At 38.6% G+C, this 25,221-nt stretch overlaps 1 protein-coding gene across 1 annotated transcript in view; it reads right to left on the bottom strand.

The window, feature by feature from the left end:
• Nucleotides 1-4,278: 4,278 nt before the first annotated feature.
• Nucleotides 4,279-25,221, bottom strand: part of LOC140532999 (GTPase IMAP family member 8-like) — a 65,046-nt gene continuing 44,103 nt past the window's right edge. Inside the window, exons 6-8 of the mRNA XM_072652247.1 lie at nt 10,047-10,117; nt 8,793-8,835; nt 4,279-7,659 (exon numbers count right to left, since the gene is read on the bottom strand). Of these exons, the coding sequence (XP_072508348.1) occupies nt 6,782-7,659; nt 8,793-8,835; nt 10,047-10,117 (992 nt within the window). The 3' untranslated portion in view covers nt 4,279-6,781. The remainder of the gene's footprint in view (nt 7,660-8,792; nt 8,836-10,046; nt 10,118-25,221) is intronic.

Below are 25,221 nucleotides of genomic sequence, written 5' to 3'. Positions count from 1 at the left end.
TTATGCCTAATCACAAGCATAGCTAGAAGTCAATGACTTCGATAAATATTGGGATGTCATCTGTCTTATCCTGGCAAGACAGCAGACCTCTCCTATTATTATTGTCAGGTCAACAAGTACTTTCCCAAAATGATATCACTGACCTTTACCACTTGTTTCTTCTTCACTGACCTGTGATTAGATGATCTCTCAAAATTACAACCCATAGTGGCGCATAATCATCTGTGGGAGGACTAACGATTACTTTTACCTCAGGGGTCCAGCTGCCTCCTCATCCTTAACAGTCTCATCTCTGTTTCTTAACTCTAATAGTTCAGTCATTTTTCTCCTTATCCTCAATGAAACAACAGCAGTAATACTTCAAGTATTTTCTTCACAGGTTGGTGTGAAAATCAAATGAGATGGTGAATGCAAAGCTAGTCATAAACCTTTATATGTTAAATGAATGTTGAGTGTTTTTTAATTTTTGTTTATTTTGTTTTTAATTTATGGGATAAAACAAGTATTTCCATGACAGTAGAATAGAAAAAATGATTGCACATGAAAAGGCAAATCTATTATGTATAACTGGTTCCTGCTTTTAAATACATAGTAAAGTTATCATGTAAATTTCTTTCTTCTTACCTCCCCTCCCTTCTATCCTAGAGATAGCCACCATTACACTCAAATTATATACATATATGTATATTTATTTACGTATATGCATATACTTGTATATAAATATATGTATGTATGCATATATATACATATATATGTGTATATGTCACCTCTTTCACATCTTCTCTAGTTTTCTCATTCAGAAAAGACCAGTTTTTACCAACTGTAACAAAATAATGAATTCTTATACCAAAATGATAGTCTTTATACTTGTCAAATACAAGATTATTTTATTTATTTGCTGCTGTAAACTGTATATCTACTCTTTTCCATGGATCTACCCTTCTATTTCTTAACTAGTATGAGATAGATTTGATAATTACTGCCTTATAATACGGTTTAATATCTGATAATGCTATAATATAGTTTAAGGGACTTGACATTCTGGGTAAAGCAGTTGGTTTTCTAAGACAAACTAAGAAGACCCCAGGAAAGATCTGACTTGAGTGAAGTGTAAACACCCCTAGGCCAACTCTACCATATCAACAGATAACAAGCCCTGGGGGGAGCTGGGATTGGGAGACAGCCTCAACCTTAGAAGCTTTCATCTCAGCAACTGCGTGGGGGGATCTGGTTGCTGAGCAGAAGACTGAAGGACCTTCAGCTGCTGAGGGACAACAAGCACAGCTGTGCTGATCAGACACATCGTGGGCTTGGCTGCCACTGCCAGGGAGAAGGAACTAGCACAGTGCAGTAGCAGAAGGGTGGGGCCCCTGCTGGCTATGGGCACTTGTAGGACAGCAGAGTGCCTGGTTTTAGTTCCTGGCAAAAGAAGACAACTATAGTTTACAGCCACAGGAGGGATTGCAAGAAGTAAGGTCATTTGCAGGAAAGCATGACCAGGGTCTCTATCACTGGATTAGGAGTGGAAAGGAAGGCACAAGGTTGGGTTTTGGGACAGACCTCAGAAATAACAGTAAGAAGGACCTGAGGCTTGGAGCATTATTCCCCATACCTCAGGACTAGAATTTGATCACACTACTAGCAGCTAAAAAACAACCAAAAATAAATAAAAATGAGCAAGCAAAGGAGAAAGCAAAGAAAGAACCATAGATAACTACTATGGGGACAGAGAAGATGAGGGTTCATATTCAGAGGAAGATAATGGAGCTTAAAAAGCCACTCCTTCTTCAGTGAGAAATATCAAATCATCACAAGCACACACAAAATTTCTTAGAAGACCTTTAAAAAAGACTTTTAAAAAAACAAGTATAGTTTCATATCATCTGCAAAAGGAGGTAGTTTTATCACCTTGTTCCCTGTTCTGATTTCTTCTATTTCTTTTTCTTCTCTTATTGCTATTTTAGGATTTCCAGTACAATATTGAATAATATTGATAACAATAGGCATCTTTGTTTCATATTTGATCTTACTGGGAAGGCACCCTGTTCATTCCCATTACAAATAATGCTTGCTGATGGTTTTTAGATAAGTGCTTTTTATCAACTTAAGGAAAAAATCCATTTATACCAATGCTTTCAAGTTTATTAATAGAAATTAGTGTTGTATTTTATCAAATGTTTTCTGACTCTATTGATATAATTATGTTATTTTTAACTTTTATTATTGATGTAATCAATTACATTAGAAGTTCTCCTTATGTTAATCCATCCTTGCATTCCTGGTATAAATCCCAATTGGTTATAATGTATAATCCTTGTAATATATTGTTGTAATCCTTTAGGTGATATTTTATTTAGGACTTTTGCATCTATATTCATTAATGAAATTGTTCTATAATTTTCTTTCTCTGTTTTTACTCTTCCTAGTTAAGATATTTTCATATTTGTTTCATAAAAGGAGTTTGTTAAGATCTCTTCTTTGCCTATTATTTCAAATAATTTTATTTAATATTGGAATTAGTTGATCTTTAAATGTTTGATAGAGTTCACTTGTAAATCCTAGTGCTTTTTTCTCAGGAAGCTCATTTATGGCCTGTTCAATTTCTTTTTCTAGAATAGGTCCATTTAGATATTCTATTTCCTCTTCTTAAGGCTTTTTTTTGGGAGGGAGAGGAAAGGGGACAGGATAGGGCACAGGACAGGGGAGGGGAGGGCAGAGCAGGGGAGGGGAGGGCAGGAGAGGAGAGGAAAGAAGGCAGTAAAACCCATATCAACTGGGCAACTTTTGGCCATCCAAATTTAGCTTCCTTTGGAGAGGAGAAGGAAGGGGATGGAGAGGCAGACAGGAGAGGAGGAGGTGAAGTACCCGGCTAGCATTCAGCCAGCTGCATCTACTCACATCTAAAACCTGCTACACTCTGAAACTAGGATTCCAAGGGGTCCCTTCCAAGGACTCCTGGACCCCCGAGCTTTAGAGTGATTATCAATAGTAACTGTTGCTGTTTCCTACCCAGCCTGATGTCTTTCTTTTTCTTGACTTCATTAAAGGGGCCGTGCCCTGGCTACTTCTTTAACAGGTCTATTCAATGAATGGGCGTTGCCTCACCCTAAGTGAGTACCTGCAAAGACCTTAGCCTAAAGGGCCCAAGGTCTCCCAGTGCATACTGGGCCATCTCCAGTCATCCTGAGGAATATCAGGTCACTGGATTCAGATGGCTCTGGAGAAGAAGTGAGGCTGATGACCTGCACAGCCCTCAAAACAAAGTCAAGTGCAAGTCCTGTCATCGTTTCTCTGATGGCATGGTCTTCTTGGGCAACGAAGGATGAACATGACACAATTTCCTCTTCTGCTAATCTGGGCAATTTATATCTTTGTAAATATTCTTTCATCTCATTTAAATTGTATTGACATATAATATAAATGTATTAGTATATATTTGTATATATAGTATATTTGGACAAAATAACTGCTTACAATTCCTTTAATTTCATCTTCATTAGTGGTATATTTGCCCTTTAATTTTTGAAACTACTAATTTTTCTTCTTTTTTAAATCAATTAACCAATGGTTTATCTATTTTTATTTGTTTTTCCTATGATCAATTCTTAGTTTGTTAATTCAATAGGCTTTTTACATTCAATTCTATTCATCTCACCTTTAATTTTTAGGATTTCCAATTTAGTTTTTAATTGGGGATTTTTAGTTTGTTCTTTTTCTAGTTTTTTTCTAATTATATAACTAATTCATTGGTCTGATCTTTTGCTATTTTGCCAATGTAAGCATTTAGAGACATAAATTGCCTTCTGATTGCTGCTTTTTCTGTGTCCCATAGGTTTTGATATGATGTTTCATTGTCATTCTCTTTAATGAAATTATTGACGGTTTCTATGATTTGTTCTTTAACCCACTCATTCTTTAAGAGTAGGTTGTGTAATCTCCAATTAGTTTTCAATCTATGATTCTGTGTTCCCTTATGAAATATATTTTTATTGCATTGTGATCTGAAAATGATGCTTTTTAATATTGCTGCTTTTAAGTATAAAATTTTGTGTACTAATATATGGTGAGTCTTTGCAAAGATACCATGAACTGCTGAGGAAAAGCACCAAGGACTTCAGGGAAAAAGTGTGTGTGTGTGTGTGTGTGTGTGTGTGTGTGTGTGTGTGTGTGTGTGTGTGTGTGTATTCACTCTTTTCACCTTCTATATCCACAGTTACATCTTCAGGACTAGACTATGAAAATTCATGCCCAGAAAGATAACACTAAGACTTTACCAGATTCTCTACCAGCAAAGCAATGATTTTTATTTCTTTTCAATTGAATCTAATAACAAAGGCAGAGAGGAAGTTGAGCCATTTGAGCAGCTTTTCACTGACAATTGGAATGGTTTTCTGATTGATCTTCAGTTAATGAGCAAAGTGCTTTATGTGGGGCCCTCAAATCACCCAACACATGTAAATTAATCTTTCAAACGAAATCTTTCTCTGTTGAACATTTGAAGTCAAAACTTATTTCTTGGAGCATACTGGTCTAATTCATACTGAAAAAATTCATGTAGCTAGTTCTTTTATCAAAACAAACAGTGAAATAATTTTATAACATAGATGCCAACAGGATCTGTAATATTTAATTAATGTTTCTAACACAAGCATTTGCTGTATATAGGTCTTAGGCTAGGTTCTACGTATTAGGAAAGATGTAAGTATTAATCCCTGTTCTCATGGAGTATATAATCACAGAGAGTGATAAGATAAGATTAGATAGATAGATAGATAGATAGATAGATAGATAGATAGACAGATAAATAGAGAGACAGATACACACAGATATCCATACTGTATGATACAGCATATTAAGTACATGAGAGAAATACAAATAAAAAGAGCAATGTAAGATCTGAGGAGTAAAAGAGCTAGGGAAGATGTGGAGGAGAAGACATTAGAGGGTAATCTTGAAGGATGGTTAGCAATTCAAGCATTGGATAAGATGGAGGAAGATATTGTAGGACTGGGGAGCAAGCAAATGAAGGCACAGAGGTGCGATGATACAGGACATGAATACAGGAGAGCAAAGAGTCTAATGTGTCTAGAACTGAGAGTATATGAAAGAAGGGTAGTATAAAATAAGATTGGGAAGGGAGAGGGATACCAGATTTCAGAGTCACTAAAAGTCAAAAGAATTAGTGTCTAAACATTTGTTGCAGTAAGGATTTCTTTGCTATATGGGTTGCATTAGCTGATTTTTACTGTCCCTTCCAACTCTCACATTTCACAATGTTGTGAGTTACTGAAAGGTTTTGAGAAAAGGCACATGATCACATCTGTACACTTTCTACCTGTGTGACCTTCAGAAAGCCAGTCAGTTAATGAACTAAGTACCCACTCTATACTGTGCTAAAAGCTGGGTGAACAAAGAAAGGCAAAAGGCAGTCTCCATTCTCAAGAAGCCCACAGTCTTATGGGGGAGACAATATGCAAACAACTATGCACAAACAAGGTATATACAGGATAAATCATCAAGAGAGGGAAGGCACTAGAATTTAAGGGGACCAGGAAAGGCTTCCTGTAGAAGGAAAGAGTTTAGCTTGGACTTGATGGAAGCCAGCAAAGGGAGAAGGCAGGTATGAGTATGGAGAGCATTCCAAGCATGGGTAAGAGCCAGTGTATATTACCAGAGATGGGCACTGAAGGAACAGCAAGGAGAATAATGGTACTAAATCATAGAGTACATGAGAGGAAGGGGTGGGATATAACATGTAAGAAGACTGGAAAAGAAGGGGCAAGTTATGATGAGTTTTAAATGCCAACAGATTTTACATTTGATCTTAGAGGTGATTGGGAGCCTCCAGCAAAGTTGATCAAGTAGGGGTAGAAGGGATGACATGGTCATACATGTGCTTTAAGAAGTGCTCTTTGACAATATTGAGTGGAGGATGAATTGTAGTAGGGAGAGATTCATGGAAGATCACTTAGGGCCTCAGTTTCCCTAACCACAAAATGAGAAGGATTGGTCTAGATGACTTAGAAAGTCCTTTCCATCTCTAAATCTATGATTCAATGATCTATGACCATTGCAATAGCCTATGTAGATGATATCAGGCTTTGGGAAGAAAGCAGGGGACAGATGGGAGAGACATTTTAGAGGTCAGATTGACAGTTCAGGCTTGGAGAGTTCAGGTAAATGAGAAGTGGAAAGTAAGAGAATATGACCAAGTTTCAAATATCAGGAACCGGATACATTTAGGTAGAGAAAAGTAAGGGTACATCTTGGGCAAAAGCTTGTGTGTAGTTTTGGTTTCATTTTGAATTTTCATTACTGACAAGACATGAAGGTAGAAATCTGCCATGGACAATAGGTAATGTAGGTCTAGAACTCCAGAGAGATTAAGCTAGAGATCCAGATGGAAGAGTTATCTACAAAGAGAGGATTGATAAGACCATAAGGGTGGGTGGCATGGTCGAGGCAGGGGATATAGAGAAAGAATAGCATAAAGATCATCATATATGACCAGAGTAGCTCACAGCTTCTCTTCAAATACACCACTAACACTATCAGATATCAGAACTATCAGTTGAATTTCCTAAATCTTATGAAAAGAAGTGAGAAAACTATTGACTTCTTTTAGATGTCTCTTTGCCAAATATTTTCCAGAAAGCTAGGAGTTGAGAGTCATATAGGTTTTCAAAAATTAGGGAAACCCATCTAGAAAAAATTCCATGACAGTGACACTGAGAAGGACCTCTTGCAATAGTTACTATTAGGAGCCACCTTAGAAAACTACTCAGGCTTTTTGAGAAGTCAATATGACAACTGTAATGATAAGAAAAGCCAAGGCAAAGATCAAAAGACATACACAGATTATTTGGTTGGAAGAAACCCATCTTTGGATCCTCAAAAATGCCCAGACAATACAGTTAGCATCAGCCTCTCTTAGGTCTGATGTCTGCTTTTGCAAATGGAATTTCATTGTTTGTAGAAAGTTTTGGTAACTTTCTTTAGACCCTCCTTTGTTAAATCTCTGGAAGATCTCAGCATCAAAGTAAAGTGCATTGCTGTAATATCTGCCTTCATTCTCTTCCTCCATCCTCTGAATCAGAAGCATCAGCTGTGTCACCTGGGCCTTCTGTTCCTCTCCAGTGGCTCGGTTGTTGAAGGCACAGAATCTCCTGCCACACTCTCGGATCCCCCACTGTAGGTCTTTGTTATTGGTATTTATTACATAATCCTCTAGAGATCCCCCTAAATCTTCTTTACGGGTGAAAAGTATAACTAGGTGCCTCATGGCTTCTACTCCAAAGATTTTCTTCACCTTCCTCATTGCCTCCTTATCCCTTGCAGTGTAGCGTCCAACCTGAGTCACTAAGACTAATGCATGGGGACCTGGGGAGGAGAGAAGGTAACACTGTCCAATTTCCTCATACATCTCTTCAGTCCAGGCACTTGGCTCACAGAAGGCAGGAGTATCAATCACCAATATTCTTCTCCCATTCCACAACCCAGTTTCCATCTGACACTTCTTAGTCACTGCCTGGGAGTCTAGCTTGGACTCAAATACTTTCTGCCCAAGGATAGTATTTCCTGTTGCACTTCTCCCAGCTCCTGTTTTCCCCACCAGGATGATCCTCAGTGGCTCAGTGTTTTGATGGAAGTCATGGCCTTCTGCAAGAGAAAGTATTTCTCAGTAATGACACATCCCAACAAGTCCCATCAGATCCCATCAAATTTCTTTGGTTGATACTATCCCCTATAGTTGCTATCTTAAAGTACAAGCATTGGAGACTAAGAGACAAGAGTATCTTCAGATTTCTCTCTTTATGTTGGATAGCCTAGTAATTTGACAAGTAGATATATTACTAAATACTTTTGGAGGAGGTAAGGTATAACAATCAATCAACATTGTACTTTTGTGTCCCCTTTTCTGAGTGGCCTTTCTCTCCCATTCTCCAAGAATCAGGACACATGGTAAGTAATGAATGAGGAAATGAAAAGAATGGATAAAAGGATTGTCAAAGTGTTTCTAGAGACCTCACTGGACCAGCATTCTAGTCATTGCCTCTCCATTCAAGGGAGCCTACCTGGGATTTTCCTCCTAAGCATTATCCCATGGCATGACTCCCTTTCATCATTTTTTTTCCCTGTCCTAGGTCTTATCTTTTCAGGGCCTTGCTCTCTATTTTCTGTGGTGATGATTGGGTACCTAAGAGATTAACATTTGCATATTCTACTCAACAAATACAAAGCAGTATTATATACATGGTCCAGTGCTGGATACAGTTTAATAAGTATCCAGCCCTCAGTGGTGACTCTAATCTAGCAGAGAATATGTGAACACTAATAATTATATCAAACAGAACATGATGCCTCACAAGATATTACCAGCAAAGTGCTATGAGAGCTCAGAGACGGTACACATGATTGCTACCTTGGGTCAGAGAAGACTTTATTAAAGAAGAGTCACATTTGAATCTTACCTTAGAGGATGGGGAGGATTTTACCCCTTTAGGGACATTTACATTTTGATGAGTATCCTTGCTGTAGCTCAAAGGAATAAATTTCAAGCATTCTGGCAGGCCAGTGATATATGTATGGACAGATGGAAACTTTCTTCTGAGGCTGTCAGACTGTAACACGCAGGGAATCACCTTCTCTGCCTATATGTCCAGCCCTACCATATTTCTGTGATGGCAGCTGATCATTCACAAGGGAGAAGATGATGCACACCCCAGTTCCACTGTTTCTGTGCCTCTCAGGAGGACACTGGGAGTAACACATTAATGATGCTGTCTCCTTACCCACATCAATATCTCCATCTTTCTTCATCTTCTGCTTTCCTTTCTAGAAAAAAAAAGTGGGGGAAGAATAAAAGGTACTCATTATGCAACATATTAGAGCTAGAAAGAATCTTTGAAATCCCCTGATCCAGTTCATTCACTTAATACAGAAGGAATTGTGGCCTTCAGTTTGGGAGTAATTATTCCAACAGAGAAACTCTCACAGGTGAAAAATACAGAGGTTGATTTTCAGGGTGAATTAGGCAGAGAAGCTCAGAGGACACAATTCAGTATCACTTTTGTTCTCAATCAGTAACCCAGTAGGAAAACTGTTTAATTGAAACTTTTGCTTATCTTTCCCCCCCCCCACCCCTCCCCCAGAGAAGCTGTGAACCTCAGAAGACAGCTCACCCATGGTCAGTTCTTTTCATAGCAGGGGAAAGAGCCAGTCAACAAGAATTTTTAAAGTGACTAATACAGATTGGACTGAGATAGGAGATGAAAGTAGATTAACAGGCAACCCAGTATCTCCTCTGGATGTAGAAAAGAGGTTTTCACAGTTGGGTTTCTTTAGATCATTTGAAGTGTTAAGAATTCCCAGAATACAGTTTAAGTAAAATATATTCCCCCAACATAAAAGGAATGATTTTTGGATCTATGGGGATTGGGCTGTAAGGGAATGTAGGTGAAGATGGTGAAACTACCCAAGACAGTGATGCTTACTGGCCAGGGTCCAGCATAGGGATATATGTGGGGGCTGATGATGATGCTGAAAGTGAAGCAAGGAGAATGAAAGAGGGATGTCTAATACAAACTTTTATGACTCCACAATTTTCTCAAGAATAAGCCCTAGTAAGTAGAGAGCTGGGCTTAGGAGAAGGCAAAATAGACAACTGCCTTGCATGGGACAAGGGGCAGGACTGCTGATAGAGAAGAGCCTCATTATAATTTTTTAAAATAAATTCATGCATTTTTGTGACAGAAAATTCCATTCTCTCTGGCATTAGGCTTTTATACTGTGATATGCCAAGGTGTATGTTTTACCATGAAGATTCAAAGTATGTAGAGAATTAGCAATCCACAAAGACCATTGTTTTCATAACTTGCCTTGAGAGCATAGATGACTTTTTGCAATTTCTTTGAGAATTTGCCTCAACCTTTCAAGCATGTCCCATACCTCTTACTTGTCCACGTTAAGGATGTGAGACATTTATGAGCCATGGATTTACTGACCAGACTTTCAAGAATACCCAGGGGTACACTGTTAGTATTTACCTGCAGAGTTTGTCCAAGGGATTGGTAGTCGGCCATTTCTTCTAAGAGCGGGAACCGTAAACCAGTGTTCTCTGAAAATCAAACACAAGCAGGAAGAACATCAAAAAAGAAAACAAAATTCTTGAATCAGAACTATATTACCCCATTTTACTAGTATCTCCTGGGCATTCTCTTTAAAGACATCTCTGTTTCTCCATCTCCACTGTCAACATTTCAGCACAGGTCCGCATCACCTCATAGCTGGTACCTTCATGGTGCTGCTAGCCAAATGAAGGCTTATCACTGTCCTAGGGAGTACAAGATTGAATAATAGACTGTCTGACCCACAGATCAGTAGTTTCAGTCAGTTTGGAACTATCTCTCAAATAAAGTGGACAGTTCACTTTGGTTTTTTGATCATCTCTTACCACTCGCTTCCAAAGAGAATTTTCTCGCATATCCTTCCACAAGTTAAAAAAAAAGCAACACTCAATCTTCTACTCCAATTCTAGTTCCTAGCATCATGATAATTTTGAATAAGCCCAAAACCACTATGACATTCGTAAAGTCCTTTGTGTCCTTCAATCCCATCGTTATCTTCTAGCAAATAGAACTTTTCAATGGTATGGTTTGGAAAGTATTGAAATCTCTGTCACTGAAAGTGGCCAGCTAGAGGTTGAACAACAATCTATGAGGTGGGTTACAGAAGTGATTCCTACATTTTACAGGATAAGGTGAACTCAATACTTTCCAACTCTAAGATCTGGTAATTATCATTTGATGCTATCTGTTCATTATAAAATCAAGAAAAAGTAATTACCTCTTTGACTTTATGTGAGAGAAAGAAGAATTAAGGCTCCCCATGTCCCATGTTCCTCTACTGACCTAACATGGTATCTAAAATCTTTGTTTTTGGAGCCCTTTCTTTAAGATGTCATCAGTTGATCCTTGTTAAAAATAAGAGTAGGGAAAGTTCCTTAAAAAGTATAATATGCTGATGGACTGCTGGGTCTCATTATGGATGGGTGATGCTGCCAACAATAGATGACAGTGGCATGTGCCCTGAGCTTGGAGTCAGAAAGCTGAGGTTTCCATCTCAACTCTGCTACTTCTTACCTCTGCAGGCTTTGGCAATTCACTTTATCTCCCTGGTGCCCAGTTTCCTCATCTGTAAAACAAGGGGATTGGATGATATGTTCTCTATGGGTTTCTTCCATGTCTAAAGCTTGTGCTCAGCTAAGATCATTGACATTCACAGCTCCATCCTAATGTCCATTAAGAGAGCTACCAAAAAAGTACAAGAAAAGGGATGTTTCTTTATCATAAATATGAAAATAGGTACTAGAGGACACTGCCCCACGAGGCCCCAGTCGCTAGAGCTTGAACATGATTCCCTACCTGGTTTCACCCAATTTATGGATCTTTGGGGAGACTTCCTCTGGCCTTGAGTAAATAAGGGGCTAGGGCCGTGTGGTGATGAAGTCTGAGGAATTGGAAGGACTAATAACTGTGCAGAGGTTGAGGCTGAACTGAGCAGTCTCACACAGGGCCCTTCATGAACTTCTCTTTTCCCAGCCACTTCTGAGCAAAGAGGAGCTACCATAGGTCTCCAAATGGGGAAAGGGAAGCTGCCTTGGTCCCTCAGTCCTCACCCAGATGCCATATATCCCTGAGGGTGTGAGAAGTATTACTTTTATGTTTCTTTTTCTCTGATTTTCAATGTATTAGTATTCTAAGAGGAGACCAGAGAGACCAGGAAATTCATCAAGCCCTCTGAGGTTTCAACTATCATTACAGTCTAGAGTCAGCAATAATTGAGTCCAGTAAAGAACCATGGCACCCAATAGGTAACCAGATCAACCCAGTGTAGCAATGGAATGACAAGGCACTTAAGACAATGAGCCCTGCAAGGAGCTGGCCTCAGCTAAATGCAGGAGTGATTCATTCATCAGCTGTGTCATACTCCAAATTGCACTTGGTGAGGACCATTTGGAAGGAGAACAGGCCTCTCAGAACCAGGGGCACCCCTAGGCCACAGGTGTTCCTTATGCAGCTGCCTCTGTACCTGTGCTTCAAGTTTGAGCCTAGTATTCCCAGGGACCAAGTATGTGCAGAGGGGAGTGAGCTCCTGGGTTGGGGAGGGGGAGGGATACTTTTGTCATTTCAGGTCTTGCTATACCTTCTTGGTAAATATCCTTTGCAAAAACCTAGCTGATATTATCTGGTTAACTGATATGAGGGTGAGTGAGGCACCCCAAATTGGAGCTCATAAGTGACAGTTCTTCAATTCTTCAGGATTAGTCTGGAATCCTGAGATGAGAGAAGTTGTGAACTTCCCCCTGAGGACCCAGCCTGTTAGATTCAGCAGAAAGTGAGAGAGAGATGCCAGATACATGGAGTTACACAAGCAAAAAGTAGAAATTGCTATGTGATTGCCATCCGTGGCTTCCCCCATCCTCCTCACCTTCCTTCTTTGGTAACTGAAATAACTTTCAGTTTCCTAGGTTCCTGACTGTGCTGAAAGGATGTTGTCAGTGGGATTAACAGCTTAAGTCACAGTTCAGTTTTAAACATTTATAATTCTACCTCTGTTCCAGAAGGGTCTTCTCTCTACAGTGGGCTAACCAGTGGATATCTGCCTTGTTTATTCTAATTCCTCTCTCTCTCTCTCTCTCTCTCTCTCTCTCTCTCTCTCTCTCTCTCTCTCTCTCTCTCTCTGTCTGTCTTTGTCTCTGTCTCTGTCTCTCTCTCTCTGTCTTTCTCTGTCTCTGTCTCTGTCTCTCTCTGTCTCTCTCTCTCTCACACACACATACACACATACACACATACACACACACACACACACACACACACACAGTACATTTCATTGTCTTCTTGGCTTGGTCAAACTTTTTCTCAGCCATGCACAGTAATAGTAACAAAACAATTAACTATCATTTGTGAAGTCCTCTATGCATTTCAAAGTACACTCACATCCATTCTCCTTTGATCCTCACAGATTCCTTGGAGTAGGCAGGTAATCCCCAATTGACAGATGAGAAACTGAGGGAAAAAGACCAGCAACTGTCCAAGTTGAGAGAGAGAGGGAGAGGTAGCAGCTGGGACCAGAGTCCAGGTTTCTAGACTCTTGATGAGATCCTAAAAACAAGCTGATTCCTCTTTACTCAGGAACAGGAACAGCTGCTTCTTTGCAGACAGTCTGAGGTCAGACCTTGCCTCCCCAGCAGTCAAGTCTCTACAATGCTATCTGTTCAGCAGAACAAGACAGCAATGAGAACAGAGCAACCTCTGAAATGGCTCAATGACATAAAGTGGGTGGGGAGGAAAGCCTGAAATGCTAACCAGGAAATGCTTGCTCTCCCAGTATCTCAGCTGGACTGCATTAAGGAGAAGTTCCCTGAGGCTTTCATTTCCAGAGAGAGGGGATAAAAGAAATGAGAGTTTTATAAAAACACTCCCTCCTCTCCAAGTTAAAAACTCAGTAAGGTCTTCAGTCAGGAAAGGGGGAAATCAGAACCTCAGAGGGGCCCAGCAATGCCTGCCACCGTAACAAAGCACCCCTATTTCCTGTTGAATGATTATTGTTTAAATGACCTTTGGAAAGATAAGAGCTAGCTATGTCTAGGGAAGGTATAGGAGGGGTCACTGGGACTTCATTTCCAGGGTGTTGTCTTGAAGGTTGAGAAGTCATTCTGTGAAATAGGGCTCATCTCAAGAAACTTATGAAGTCGGGGGAGGAGCCAAGATGGCGGAGTAGAAAGACGCACATACATATACCTCCGAACCCACAACCCACAGAACGGCTAGAGGGGACCAACTCATGGTGAATTCTGCACCCAGAGGCCACGGAGTATTGGAGCGAGGGAGATTTCTGTTCCGGAGAGACCTGCAAACCTCTCGCAGGGGGTCCTTCGCGCTGCAGACTGGGCACCGGGACTGGGAGCTGAGTGCAGCCCTGCAGCGGCCGCGACACTGTGGGGAGGGGATCCGAGCGGGCTACGGGGACCGGATCTCCAGCGGCCACGCGGGTCCCTCCACCCACAGAGGGACCTGCAAACCTCTCACAAAGGGTCCGTCCCACTGCAGACACGGAGCCCAGCCCAGACCTGCGGCGGCTGCGGCTCCAAGAGGTACAGATCCGAGTAGGCTTCAGGGACGGGATCTCCAGTGGCGGCACGGGCCCCACCACCCACAGGGGATGGGGGTCGGTGAGAGAGTCTCTTTGGCGGGTCAAGAGGGGAGTGGGGTGCCCCCATGGCTCGCCCCCCCCCCCAGGAGATAGAAGCTGAGAGGCCGTTGCAGACAGGGGCTCCCCAAGCGGGCGGGAGCCTGGATCCATTGTTGAAGGTCTGTACATAAACCCCCTGAGGGAACTGAGCCTGAGAGGCGGCCCTGCCCCAACCTGACCATCTGAACTTAATTCTCACACTGAATAGCAGCCCTGCCCCCACCAAAAGCCCTAAGGCAGGAAGCAGCATTTGAATCTCAGTCCCCAAACACTGGCTGGGAGGACCAGGAGGCGAGGTGGGTGTGAGGAGAATATTCAGAGGTCAAGTCACTGGCTGGGGAGAATGCCCAGAAAAGGGAAAAGAAATAAAACTATTGATGGCTACTTCCTTGGAGAACAGACATTTCCTCCCTTCCTTTCTGATGAGGAAGAACAATGCTTACCATCAGACAAAGACACAGAAATCAAGGATTCTGTGTCCCAGCCCACCCAATGGGCTCAGGCCATGGAAGAGCTCAAAAAGAATTTTGAAAATCAAGTTAGAGAGGTGGAGGAAAAACTGGGAAGAGAAATGAGAGGGATGAAAGAGAAGCATGAAAAGCAGATCAGCTCCCTGCTAAAGGAGAACCAAAAAAATGTTGAAGAAATTAACACCTTGAAAACTAGCCTAACTCAATTGGTAAAAGAGGTTCAAAAAGCCAATGAGGAGAAGAATGCTTTCAAAAGCAGAATTAGCCAAATGGAAAAGGAGATTCAAAAGCTCACTGAAGAAAATAGTTCTTTCAAAACTAGAATGGCACAGATGGATGCTAAGGACTTTATGAGAAAGACAGATATCACAGAACATAGCGAGAAGATTGGAAAAATGGAAGATAATGTGAAATATCTTATTGGAAAAACAACTGACCTGGAAAATAGATTCAGGAGAGACAATGTAAAAATTCTGGGACTACCTGAAAACCATGATCAAAAGAAGAGCCTAGACATCATCTTCCATGAAATTATCGAGGAAAACTGCCCTGAGATTCTAGAACCAGAGGGCAAAATAAATATTCAAGGAATCCACAGAACACTGCATGAAAGAGATCTAAAAAGAGAAACTCCTAGGAACATTGTGGCCAAATTCCAGAATTCCCAGGTGAAAGAGAAAATATTGCAAGCAGCTAGAAAGAAACAATTCAAGTATTGTGGAAATACAATCAGGATAACACAAGATCTAGCAGCCTCTACATTAAGGGATCGAAGGGAATGGAATAGGATATTCCAGAAGTCAAAGGAACTAGGACTAAAACCAAGAATCACCTACCCAGCAAAACTGAGCATAATACTTCAGGAGAAAAAAATGGTCTTTCAATGAAATTGAGGATTTTCAGGTTTTCTTGATGAAAAGACCAGAGCTGAAAAGAAAATTTGACTTTCAAACACAAGAATGAAGAGAAGCATGAAAAGGTGAACAGCAAAGAGAAGTCATAAGGGACTTACTAAAGTTGAACTGTTTACATTCCTACATGGAAAGACAATATTTGTAACTCTCGAAACATTTCAGTATCTGGGTACTGGGTGGGAGTACACACACACACATGCACACATGCACACATACATAGAGACAGAGTGCACAGAGTGAATTGAAGAGGATGGGATCATATCTCAAAAAAAAAATGAAATCAAGCAGTGAGAGAGAAATATTGGGAGGAGAAAGGGAGAAATGGAATGGGGCAAATTATCTCTCATAAAAGAGGCAAGCAAAAGACTTATTAGTGGAGGGATAAAGAGGGGAGGCAAGAGAAAATCATGAGGTCTACTCTCATCACATTCCACTAAAGGAAAGAACAAAATGCACACTCATTTTGATAGGAAAACCTATCTCACAATACAGGAGAATGGGGGACAAGGGAACAAGCAGGGTGGGGGGGAGGATAGAGGGGAGGGCATGGGGAGGAGAATGCAATCCGAGGTCGACACTCATGGGGAGGGAAAGGATCATAAGAGAATAGAAGTAATGGGGGACAGGATAGGATGGAGGGAAATATAGTTAGTCCTATACAACACAACTATTATGGAAATCATTTGCAAAACTACACAGATTTGGCCTATATTGAATTGCTTGTCCTCCAGAGGGAAGGGGTGGAGAGGGAGGGAGCTAAAGAAGTTGGAACTCAAAGTGTTAGGATCAACTGTAATGTTCTTACCACTAGGAAATAAGAAATACAGGTTAAGGGGTAAAGAAAGCTATCTGGCCCTACGGGACAAAAGAGAAGACGGAGACAAGGGCAGAAAAGGAGGATAGAAGAGAGAGCAGATTGGTCACAGGGGCAATTAGAATGCTTGGGTTTGGGGGGGGGGAGGGGACAAAAGGGGAGAAAATTTGTAACCCAAAACTTTGTGAAAATAAATTGTTAAAAGTTAAATAAAATAAAAACAAAAAGAAACTTATGAAGTCAAAGAAGTTTGTCTTTGATAGGGCCCAAATCTCCACTCCAAATGGCCCTGCTTCTCTCTCTACTACTATCATATATTCCTTTTCCTGAGAACCTTGCTCCCAGTTAGCTAATTCAACAACATCTATCAAGCCTCTCCTACATTTAAGTCACCTGGAGAGGCACTGGGAATGTAAAGATTGCCCCCTTCCCCTACACCTGAGAGAAGGAGAGAGGAGAAAGGGAGAGAGGAAAAGGAAGGGAGAAAGGGAAAGAGAAAAGAGACAGAGAGAGAGACGCAGAGACACAGAGAGGAAGGGAGGAAAGAAGAGAACTTGCCCTGGAAGAGTTTACATTCTAGTGCAAGCAAAAGAATTAAAGGTAGGCAGATGGTGCAACTAGTAAAAACACTGGACCCAAAGTTCACACCTGATGTGAATTCTCACCTCAGATATTTGTGAGATGTGTGACCTTGGGCAAGTTATTAACCTCTCTCAGTCTTTGTTTCCTCATCTAAAATTGGGGGTAATAATTCATCATCAGTATCATCATCATCATCATTGTAATATATGCATCAAACATTTGCCACAAGAATTTATTATAAAGATTTTTCCAAAAATTAATGCCCTTGTTTCTTATTGTATGGGTTTTATTTGGGTAAAAGCTTTTAAATTTTCTATAATTAACATTGCCTATTTTGTTGTTTTGTGATTTCTTCTATCCTTTGATGCTCACATATTTTCCCTATCTATATCATGAAAGAAATAACCTTCTTGTGTCTTCCCATTTTTGTGGCATTTTTTTTTTAATATTTAGATTTTTATACAAGAGTTGTTGGGGGTGGAGCCAAGAAGGCAGAGTAAACTGAGCTTTTCTGCTGAGCTCTTCCTACCCAACGTTCTAAACATTTTTTTTAATATCTCAAATCAATAGGATTTGAATTATCCTGAATAGGATAATCCTTTTTAACAAGGTCACAACAGTTATGTGCTGTTTTGGTTTGGATGTTCTCGTGGTTTCTCCCATTCATTTTAATTCTTCTATTCAACATGACTAATATGAAAAGGTGTTTAATGAGAATGTATGTGTAGAACCCATATAAGATTGCATGCTGCCTCAGGGTGAGGGAGGGGAAGAAAATTTAAAACTTATACAAGTGATTGTTGAAAACTGATAACAAATAAATTAATTTTTTTTAAAAAAAGGTCACAACATCTCATTTTTCCAGCCCGGGACAGCTTAGAAGGATAGAAAAGAGAGGTCTGCAGATGTTGGGGTAGGAGCTGGCTGGGAGCACCAGAGAAGGAAGCAGCACTTGCTGTGAGGCCTGGATATGGTGGCAGTAGCAGCAGTAGCAGCACCAAAATCACTTAAGGTGTAAGGACATTAATGGGACTAAACACCTGATCAGGAAGATATTATAGGGCACCCCTGTGCTCACACTACTCAGGTACCAGTTGTAGCTCCAGGGTGGAGAAGAGCAGTCACAAGTGAGTGAGGCACTACCAGAGTGAAGATGAGAAGGATAGAGACCAGAACTCTCCCAGTATTTGAGCACCTTGGAAGGACTGAAGATCTAGCCAAAAAAGCTCAAGCTAACCATCTCTCCAAGAGGTGAGCCCAACTCTAAAATAAAGTCAAAAGTCAAAAAAATAGGCTGGGAAAATGAGCAAATAAGAAAAAAAGACCCTGACCATTAAAATCTTCTGTAGTACTAAGGAAGTTCAGAGAAGGCAATGACTTGAAAATATCTGCAAGCAAAGCCTCAAGAGAAAAAAAAATTGCAGATTGGACACAAGCCTAACAAGAATTCCTAGGAGTGCTAAAGAAAGAAATAAAAAATAAAAAATTATTTTAAGAATCAAATAAGAACAGAAAAGGAAAACTTCAGGAAAGAAATGAGAACAATGTGAAAGCATTTTAAAGAAAATTAACAATTTGGTAAAGGATGCATAAAACCTAACTGAAGAAAATAGCTCTTTCAAAATTAGAATTGGTTGAGTGATAACTAATGACTCCATGAGTCATGGAGAAATAACAAAACAAAGTCAAAATACTGAAAAAGAAATCTGAAATAGTTCATTAAAAAAAAACTGTCTTGGAAAGCAGATCAAGGGAAGATAATTCAAGAATTATTGGACTGTATGAAAAACATGATTAAAAAAAAGAGCCTAGACACTATATGTCAAGAAATTATACAGGAAATCTGCTCAGGTAGAAGCAGAGGACAAAGTAGAAATTAAAATAATTCACTGATGATCTCCTGACAGAGATCCCCAAATTAAAACTTTCAGAAATACTATTCCCAAATTCCAGAGCTCCTATGTCAAAGAGAAAGATATGCTCAATTAAAATAAGGAGATAGTCAGAGGAAAATCATGATCTCAGATAAAGCAAAAGCAAAAATATACCTAATTGAAAGAGATATTCCAAGACACTACATTTTGCTAAAAAGGTATCACAGACCATGAAAAAATAGCAATATTGAATACACACACACACACACACACACACACACACACACACACACACACACACCAAACAGCAGAGCATCCAAATTCTTAAAGGAAAAGTTAAATTAGTTTTAGAATAAAATAGACACTAAAATTTTACTAGTAGAGTTCCTCACTTTGCCCCCTTCTAAGACTTAGATAAAACCGAACAAAATAAACCAAAAAGAAGTTCAGGAGATGAATGGATGGGGTGGGGAGTTGGTAGTTGTTTTTTTAAGTTAGATATGATAGATCTCTGGTGAATATTGAATGAGAATAGAAAGGGGCATGCTTTTCCTCAGTTATACATGGCACTATCACAAAATTAGCTATTTATTAGGGCAGGAAAACCTCACAAACAAATACAAAAAAGCCCAGAAACATTAGATACACCCTTTTCAGACCACAATGCAATAAAAATGACATTCAATAAAGGGTCTTTTTAGTAAAGATTAATAATCGATTAGAGTCTTAATAACAATCCTAAAGAATGAGTGTGTCAAATAGCAAATAGAGGGAAATAATTTCATTAAAAATAATGACAATTTCAGACAAAATTTGTGCAATGTAGCCAAAATAATATTTGGGAGGGAATTTATATACCTAAATGTTTACATCAATTAAAAAAGAGAGCAAATCAACAAATCAGGCATACAAATAAATAGAAAAAAGAAACTAAAAATCCCCAAAATTCAAGACCCAATTAAAATTTCTAAAATCCCAAGGTAGAAATTAATAAAAATTTGAATTTAAAAAGCCTTTGAATAAATAAAACTAGGATCTGGTTCTGTTTTTTAAAAAATAATAAAATAAACTGTTGGCTAACTTCATAATTAAAAAAAGAAATCCAAATTACCAGTAGCAAAAATGAAAAGGGTGAATGCACCACCAAATAAGATGAAACTAAAAGAAAGTGAACAAGCCGTAAATCAACTTCCTAAGAAAAAATCCCATTACAAGCAAATTCTAACAAACATTTAAAGAATAATTAATTTTAGTATTACATAAATAGTTTATAAAAAAAAATAGGTAATGAAGGCATCCTAATAAATTCCTTCCATAACACAAGTATGCTTTTGGCACCTAAACCAAGAAAAGCAAAAAAATATGAAAGAAAACTATAAACCAATTTCATTAGTGAATATGGATACAAAATTTCAAAATTAAAACTAGTAAGGAAATTATAGCAACGTACCACAAAGAAATATCACTATGACCTAAATGGATTTTTACCAGGAAGGCTGAGTTCATTCAACATTAGGAGAACTATAAGCAACATGGACCATATCAATAATGAAAACAACAAAAAGTATATGATTATCTCAATAGATGTATAAAAGGCTTTGACAAGCTGCAATACCCCTTCCTCTTTAAGACATGTGAAAGAATAAGACCAAATGGAACTTTTCTTTTTATAAGTTAAATTTTAAAAATTTAACGTTCTTCTTTAATTTGGAGTTCCAAAATTTTTCTTGTCCTCCATTCCCTCTCCTGCCATTGAGAAGGAAAGTATTATGATGCCCTTTATACATGCGAAGTCATGCAAAACATTTCCATATTAGTTGTGTTACCAAAAAATAAAAGAAAAAGAGAAAAAAAGATTTAAATCTGTGGCCAGAGTTCATCATTTCCCTCTCACAAAGAGAATAATATTTTTCAATGTCAGCACTTTGTAACTATCTTGAATCATTTTATTTGATCCGAGTAGCTAAGTCTTTCACAGTTGATTATTGTTAGCATAGTGCTGTTTCTACGTAACATGCTCTCCTGGTTCTGCTCACTTCACTTTCCATCAGTTTATGTAAGTCTTCCCAAGTTTTTCTGAAACTGTCCTTTTTGTCATTTCTTATAGCACAATAGTATCCCATCACAATCATTTACCACACCTTGTTCAGCCATTTTCTGATTGAAAGGTGTCCCTTTAATTTCCAATTTTTCATTTTCACAAAAATTGCTGCTATAAATATTTCGTACATGTAGGTCCTTTTCCTTTTTCTTTGAACTCTTTGAGATACACACCCAGTAGAAGTAGTGCTAAATCACAGGGTATGCACAGCTTTATATCCCTTTAGACATTGTTCAATGGAGCTTTTCTTAAAATAATTAACAGTATTTATCTAAAATCAAGAGCAAGCATTATCTGTAATGGGGATATATTAGAAGCCTTGCCATTAGGATATGGGGTTAAGCAAAGATGTCCATTTTGATTTTGTTATTCAATATTGCATGAGAAATATTTTGCACCTCAATTCTGAGGAGTAACTTAACAGCAAAGTCCTGAGTTCTTTGGACAAAATGCATGATTCAAGATCTGCCCTAGAACCCCAACCCCACAGTTCTCCAGCTCTATAAAATCACTGCTCCCTCCCTGAACAATGTGACTGTACCTGAGCAGGAAAGCCACTCTCCCTGTTGAACTCAATAAACCTTTCATGGATTTAAATGTTCTGGTCCAGTTATTTGGTTATTCCAGTCTTCCCACAACTTTGGTAACATTACAGGATATAAAATAAGTCCATATAAACTATCAGCATTTCCATATATTAACAACAAACAAGCAGCAAAAGAGAAATTCTATTTTAAATAACTGCAGACAGAATAAAATGTTTGAGAGTCTATCTGCCAAGACACATAGGAACTATATGAACATGATTACAGAACACTTCACACAGATCTTAATAATTGAAAAAATATTAATTTCTTATGGATAGCCTGAATCAATGTAATGAATATTATAATGCTGCCTAAATTAGTGTACTTCTTCACTGCCATACCAAACTACCAAAGAAATATTTTGTAGAGCTAGACAAACAGTAACAATTTTCATCTGGAGGAACCAAACGTTAAGAATATCAAAGGAATCAATGGGAACATGAAGGAAGGCAGACTAGCAGTACCAGATTTCAAACTATATGGTAAAGATAATCATCAAAACAATCACGTTCCAGATAATAAGTAGAGTGGTTAATCAGTGGAATAGATTAGGTACATAATTAATCTAATGTTTGATAAACCCTAAGATCCAAGCTATTGGGGCTAGAACTCACTAGTTAACAAAAACTGCTGAGAAAACTGGAAAGCAGTCTGGCAGGAGCTAAGCATAGAACAACATGTCACCAACATATACCAACAAAAGCTCAAAATGGGTGCATGATTAGACATAAAGAGTAATACTATATGCAAATTAGGGGAGCATAGAAAAAAATCTCCTTGTCAGAAATATGCATAAAAGAAGAATTCATGACCAAACAATAGAAAGAGGGGATCATGGGAAGTAAAATGGATAATTTGGGCTACATTAAATTTTAAAAGGTTTTACACAAATAAAACCAATGCAGCCAAATTAGAAAGAAAACAAGGAACTGGGGAAATGTTTTTAGATTTAGTTTCTCTGATAAAGGTATCATTTCTCAAATACATAAAGAGCTGAAATAATTTTTTAAAAATGAGATCCATTCCCCAAATGATAAATGGTCAAAGGATATGAGCAGGCAGCTTTCAAAAGAAGAAATTAAAGCTATCAATAGACAAAATGCTTTAAATCATTAATAATGAGAGAAATGTATACTAAAACAACCCTAAAGTACCACCATATACCTATCAGATTTGCTAAGATGGTGGAAAAGAAAGTGACAAATGCTAGAAGTGCAAAAATAGGTACACTAATACATCATTGATGGAGTTGTGAACTGGTCCAACCATTCTGGAGAACAATTTGAAACCGTGTTCCAAGGACTATAAAGCTGTGCAAACCTTTTGACCTAGCAATATTACTACTAGGTATGTACCCCCAAAGAGATCAAAGAAAAAAATAAAGTAACTTATATGTACAAACAAATTATTATAGCAGTTCTTTTGTGATGGGAAGGAAGTGGAAATGGAGGGAATACCTATCAAGTGGCAAATGGAACAAATTATGTTGTATGATTATGATGGGATACTATTGTGTTGTAACAAATGATGAAGAGGATGGTTTCAGAAAATTCTCAGGGAAAACTTACATGGGCTAATATAAATTGAAATGAATATAAGTAGGAAAACATTGTACATCATAACAGCAATATTCTACTGATTATCGACTGTGAAGGTCTTAGCTACTCTGATCAATACTATGATCCACAACTCCAAAAGATGCATGAAGAAAAATTCTATTCACATCCACAGAAAAAGATTACTGAGGAACTCTGGGTGAAAATTGAAGTATATTTTCTTTCACTTTATTTTTCTTGTTTTTTCCTCCACAACATGACTAATGTGGAAATGTGTTTTGCGTGATGTCACATGTATAACGGGTGTCATGTTTCTATCTTCTCTGTGAGTGATGGATGTGGTGAAGGGATGGAGACAATTTGAAACTAAAAATAAAAATAAATCAAATAAATTTAAAAATAGATTTTTGGGGTGAAATATGTAATGCTGGTCTAAATCTTTTTCAGCAAAAACTTTCCAGTTTTCCTAAGAGTTCTTTTCAAGTAAAGAATCCCAATAATTTCTATTCCTGACTTAATCTGACATTACTGCTGTGTGTGTTAATCTCTATGTATTGCTTATCTAATCTATTTCAGTGGTTAACTTTTCCACTTTTTATCAAGGACCAGATACTTTTGATAAATACTATTATTTGGTATAGTCTGAAATCTGGTAGAACCAATATGAGTTAATTCCCCACATATTTATGATATCCCTTGATATCCTGACCTTTTATTGACCTATGTGAATTTTACTGTTATCTTGTCTGATTCTAAAACATATCCCTTTGGTTATCTTGTTGACATAGAACTATATCTATTGTTTTATTATTGCCTCCATCTTTGTTATACTGGCATGGCCTAGTCATGAGCATTGAATATTTTTGAAAATTATTCATATCCTTTTGTTTTCTACAAAAGTGTTTTATAGTTGCTAGATGCATTTATATAAATCTTATGTGCACTAGTTGTCACAGAAATTTTGTGGAATTTTTCTTCCTTTACAGGGTTTTATTGGTAATAATGTTTATTGGCTTGTGATGTTTACTGATTTATTTTATATCCTGCTACTTTACTGAAGCAATCAATACTTTGATTAACTTTCTCTGGAGTTCTCTAAATAAACCATTTTTCCTCCTTTTTGCCTATCCTAATTCTTTCAATCCATTTTTCTTATTTGACTACAATAATGTAATGTATAAAGTGCTGGCCTCAAGGCCAAGACAACCTGGCTTCAAGTCCTGTCTCTAGCACACGGTGGCTGAGTAACCCTGAGCAAATCATTTAACCTTTAAGCGTTCTATCTTAAGACTACAACTTGTAGAGAGAATGCTGATTTGTATTGTTAGAGGGATTTCCTCATCCAAGAATTCTCCATACCAAGCTGATGCTGCTTCCCATGGTCTGAAATCCTCCCTCCTGTTGCTGCTTAACCATGCCTTTGTCATCTATTGAATCTCTACCTGAAGCCATTGTTCATGGCCTTTACCACTGTCCCCTCCTGAAACATTGCCCTCCTACGGTTGTCATCTGCTGGAGCTCTCCATCTGCTGCTGTCATTTGCTGAAGATACATCCTGTTTTTACTCTCTACCTTCACAGCTGTCTTCTTGTGCTTCTCCACTGCACTGCTATTGCCTTCCACCACATCCCCTCCGTTCTGCCCTCTCCTGGATTCTTAAGTACCACTCACTGAATTTTAGCCCTATTCATGACCCTCAAGAAGGTACCAGGCAAAGGTACTGGAAAGATACATGTTGGTGGATTCTGTCAAAAGTTCTTCTCGCTTATCTTATCACAAAGTGCAAGGGATTGTGTTCATAGGTAATGAATTCCCTATTCCTAGAGGTCTTGGAATTTCTAGGCAGGAGAGTTTGGATTAGTCCTTTAGACAACTGAGATTCTACAATTTGGTGAGGCCAGCTAATTTCTGTCTAGAAGCAGCCGATAGCACAGTAGTTAGAGTGCTGAGCCTAGAATTAGGGAGACTTGAGTTCAAATCAAGTCTCAGATACTTAATAGCTGTGTGAACCGAGTCACGTCATTTCACCTTTGTTCACATTTCTTCAATGGCAAAATGAGGATAATAACA

Source organism: Notamacropus eugenii, chromosome 3 (assembly GCF_028372415.1).
Source record: "Notamacropus eugenii isolate mMacEug1 chromosome 3, mMacEug1.pri_v2, whole genome shotgun sequence".
NCBI classification, from domain to species: Eukaryota; Metazoa; Chordata; class Mammalia; order Diprotodontia; family Macropodidae; genus Notamacropus; species Notamacropus eugenii.
This window is presented reverse-complemented; position numbering and strand designations above follow the sequence as displayed.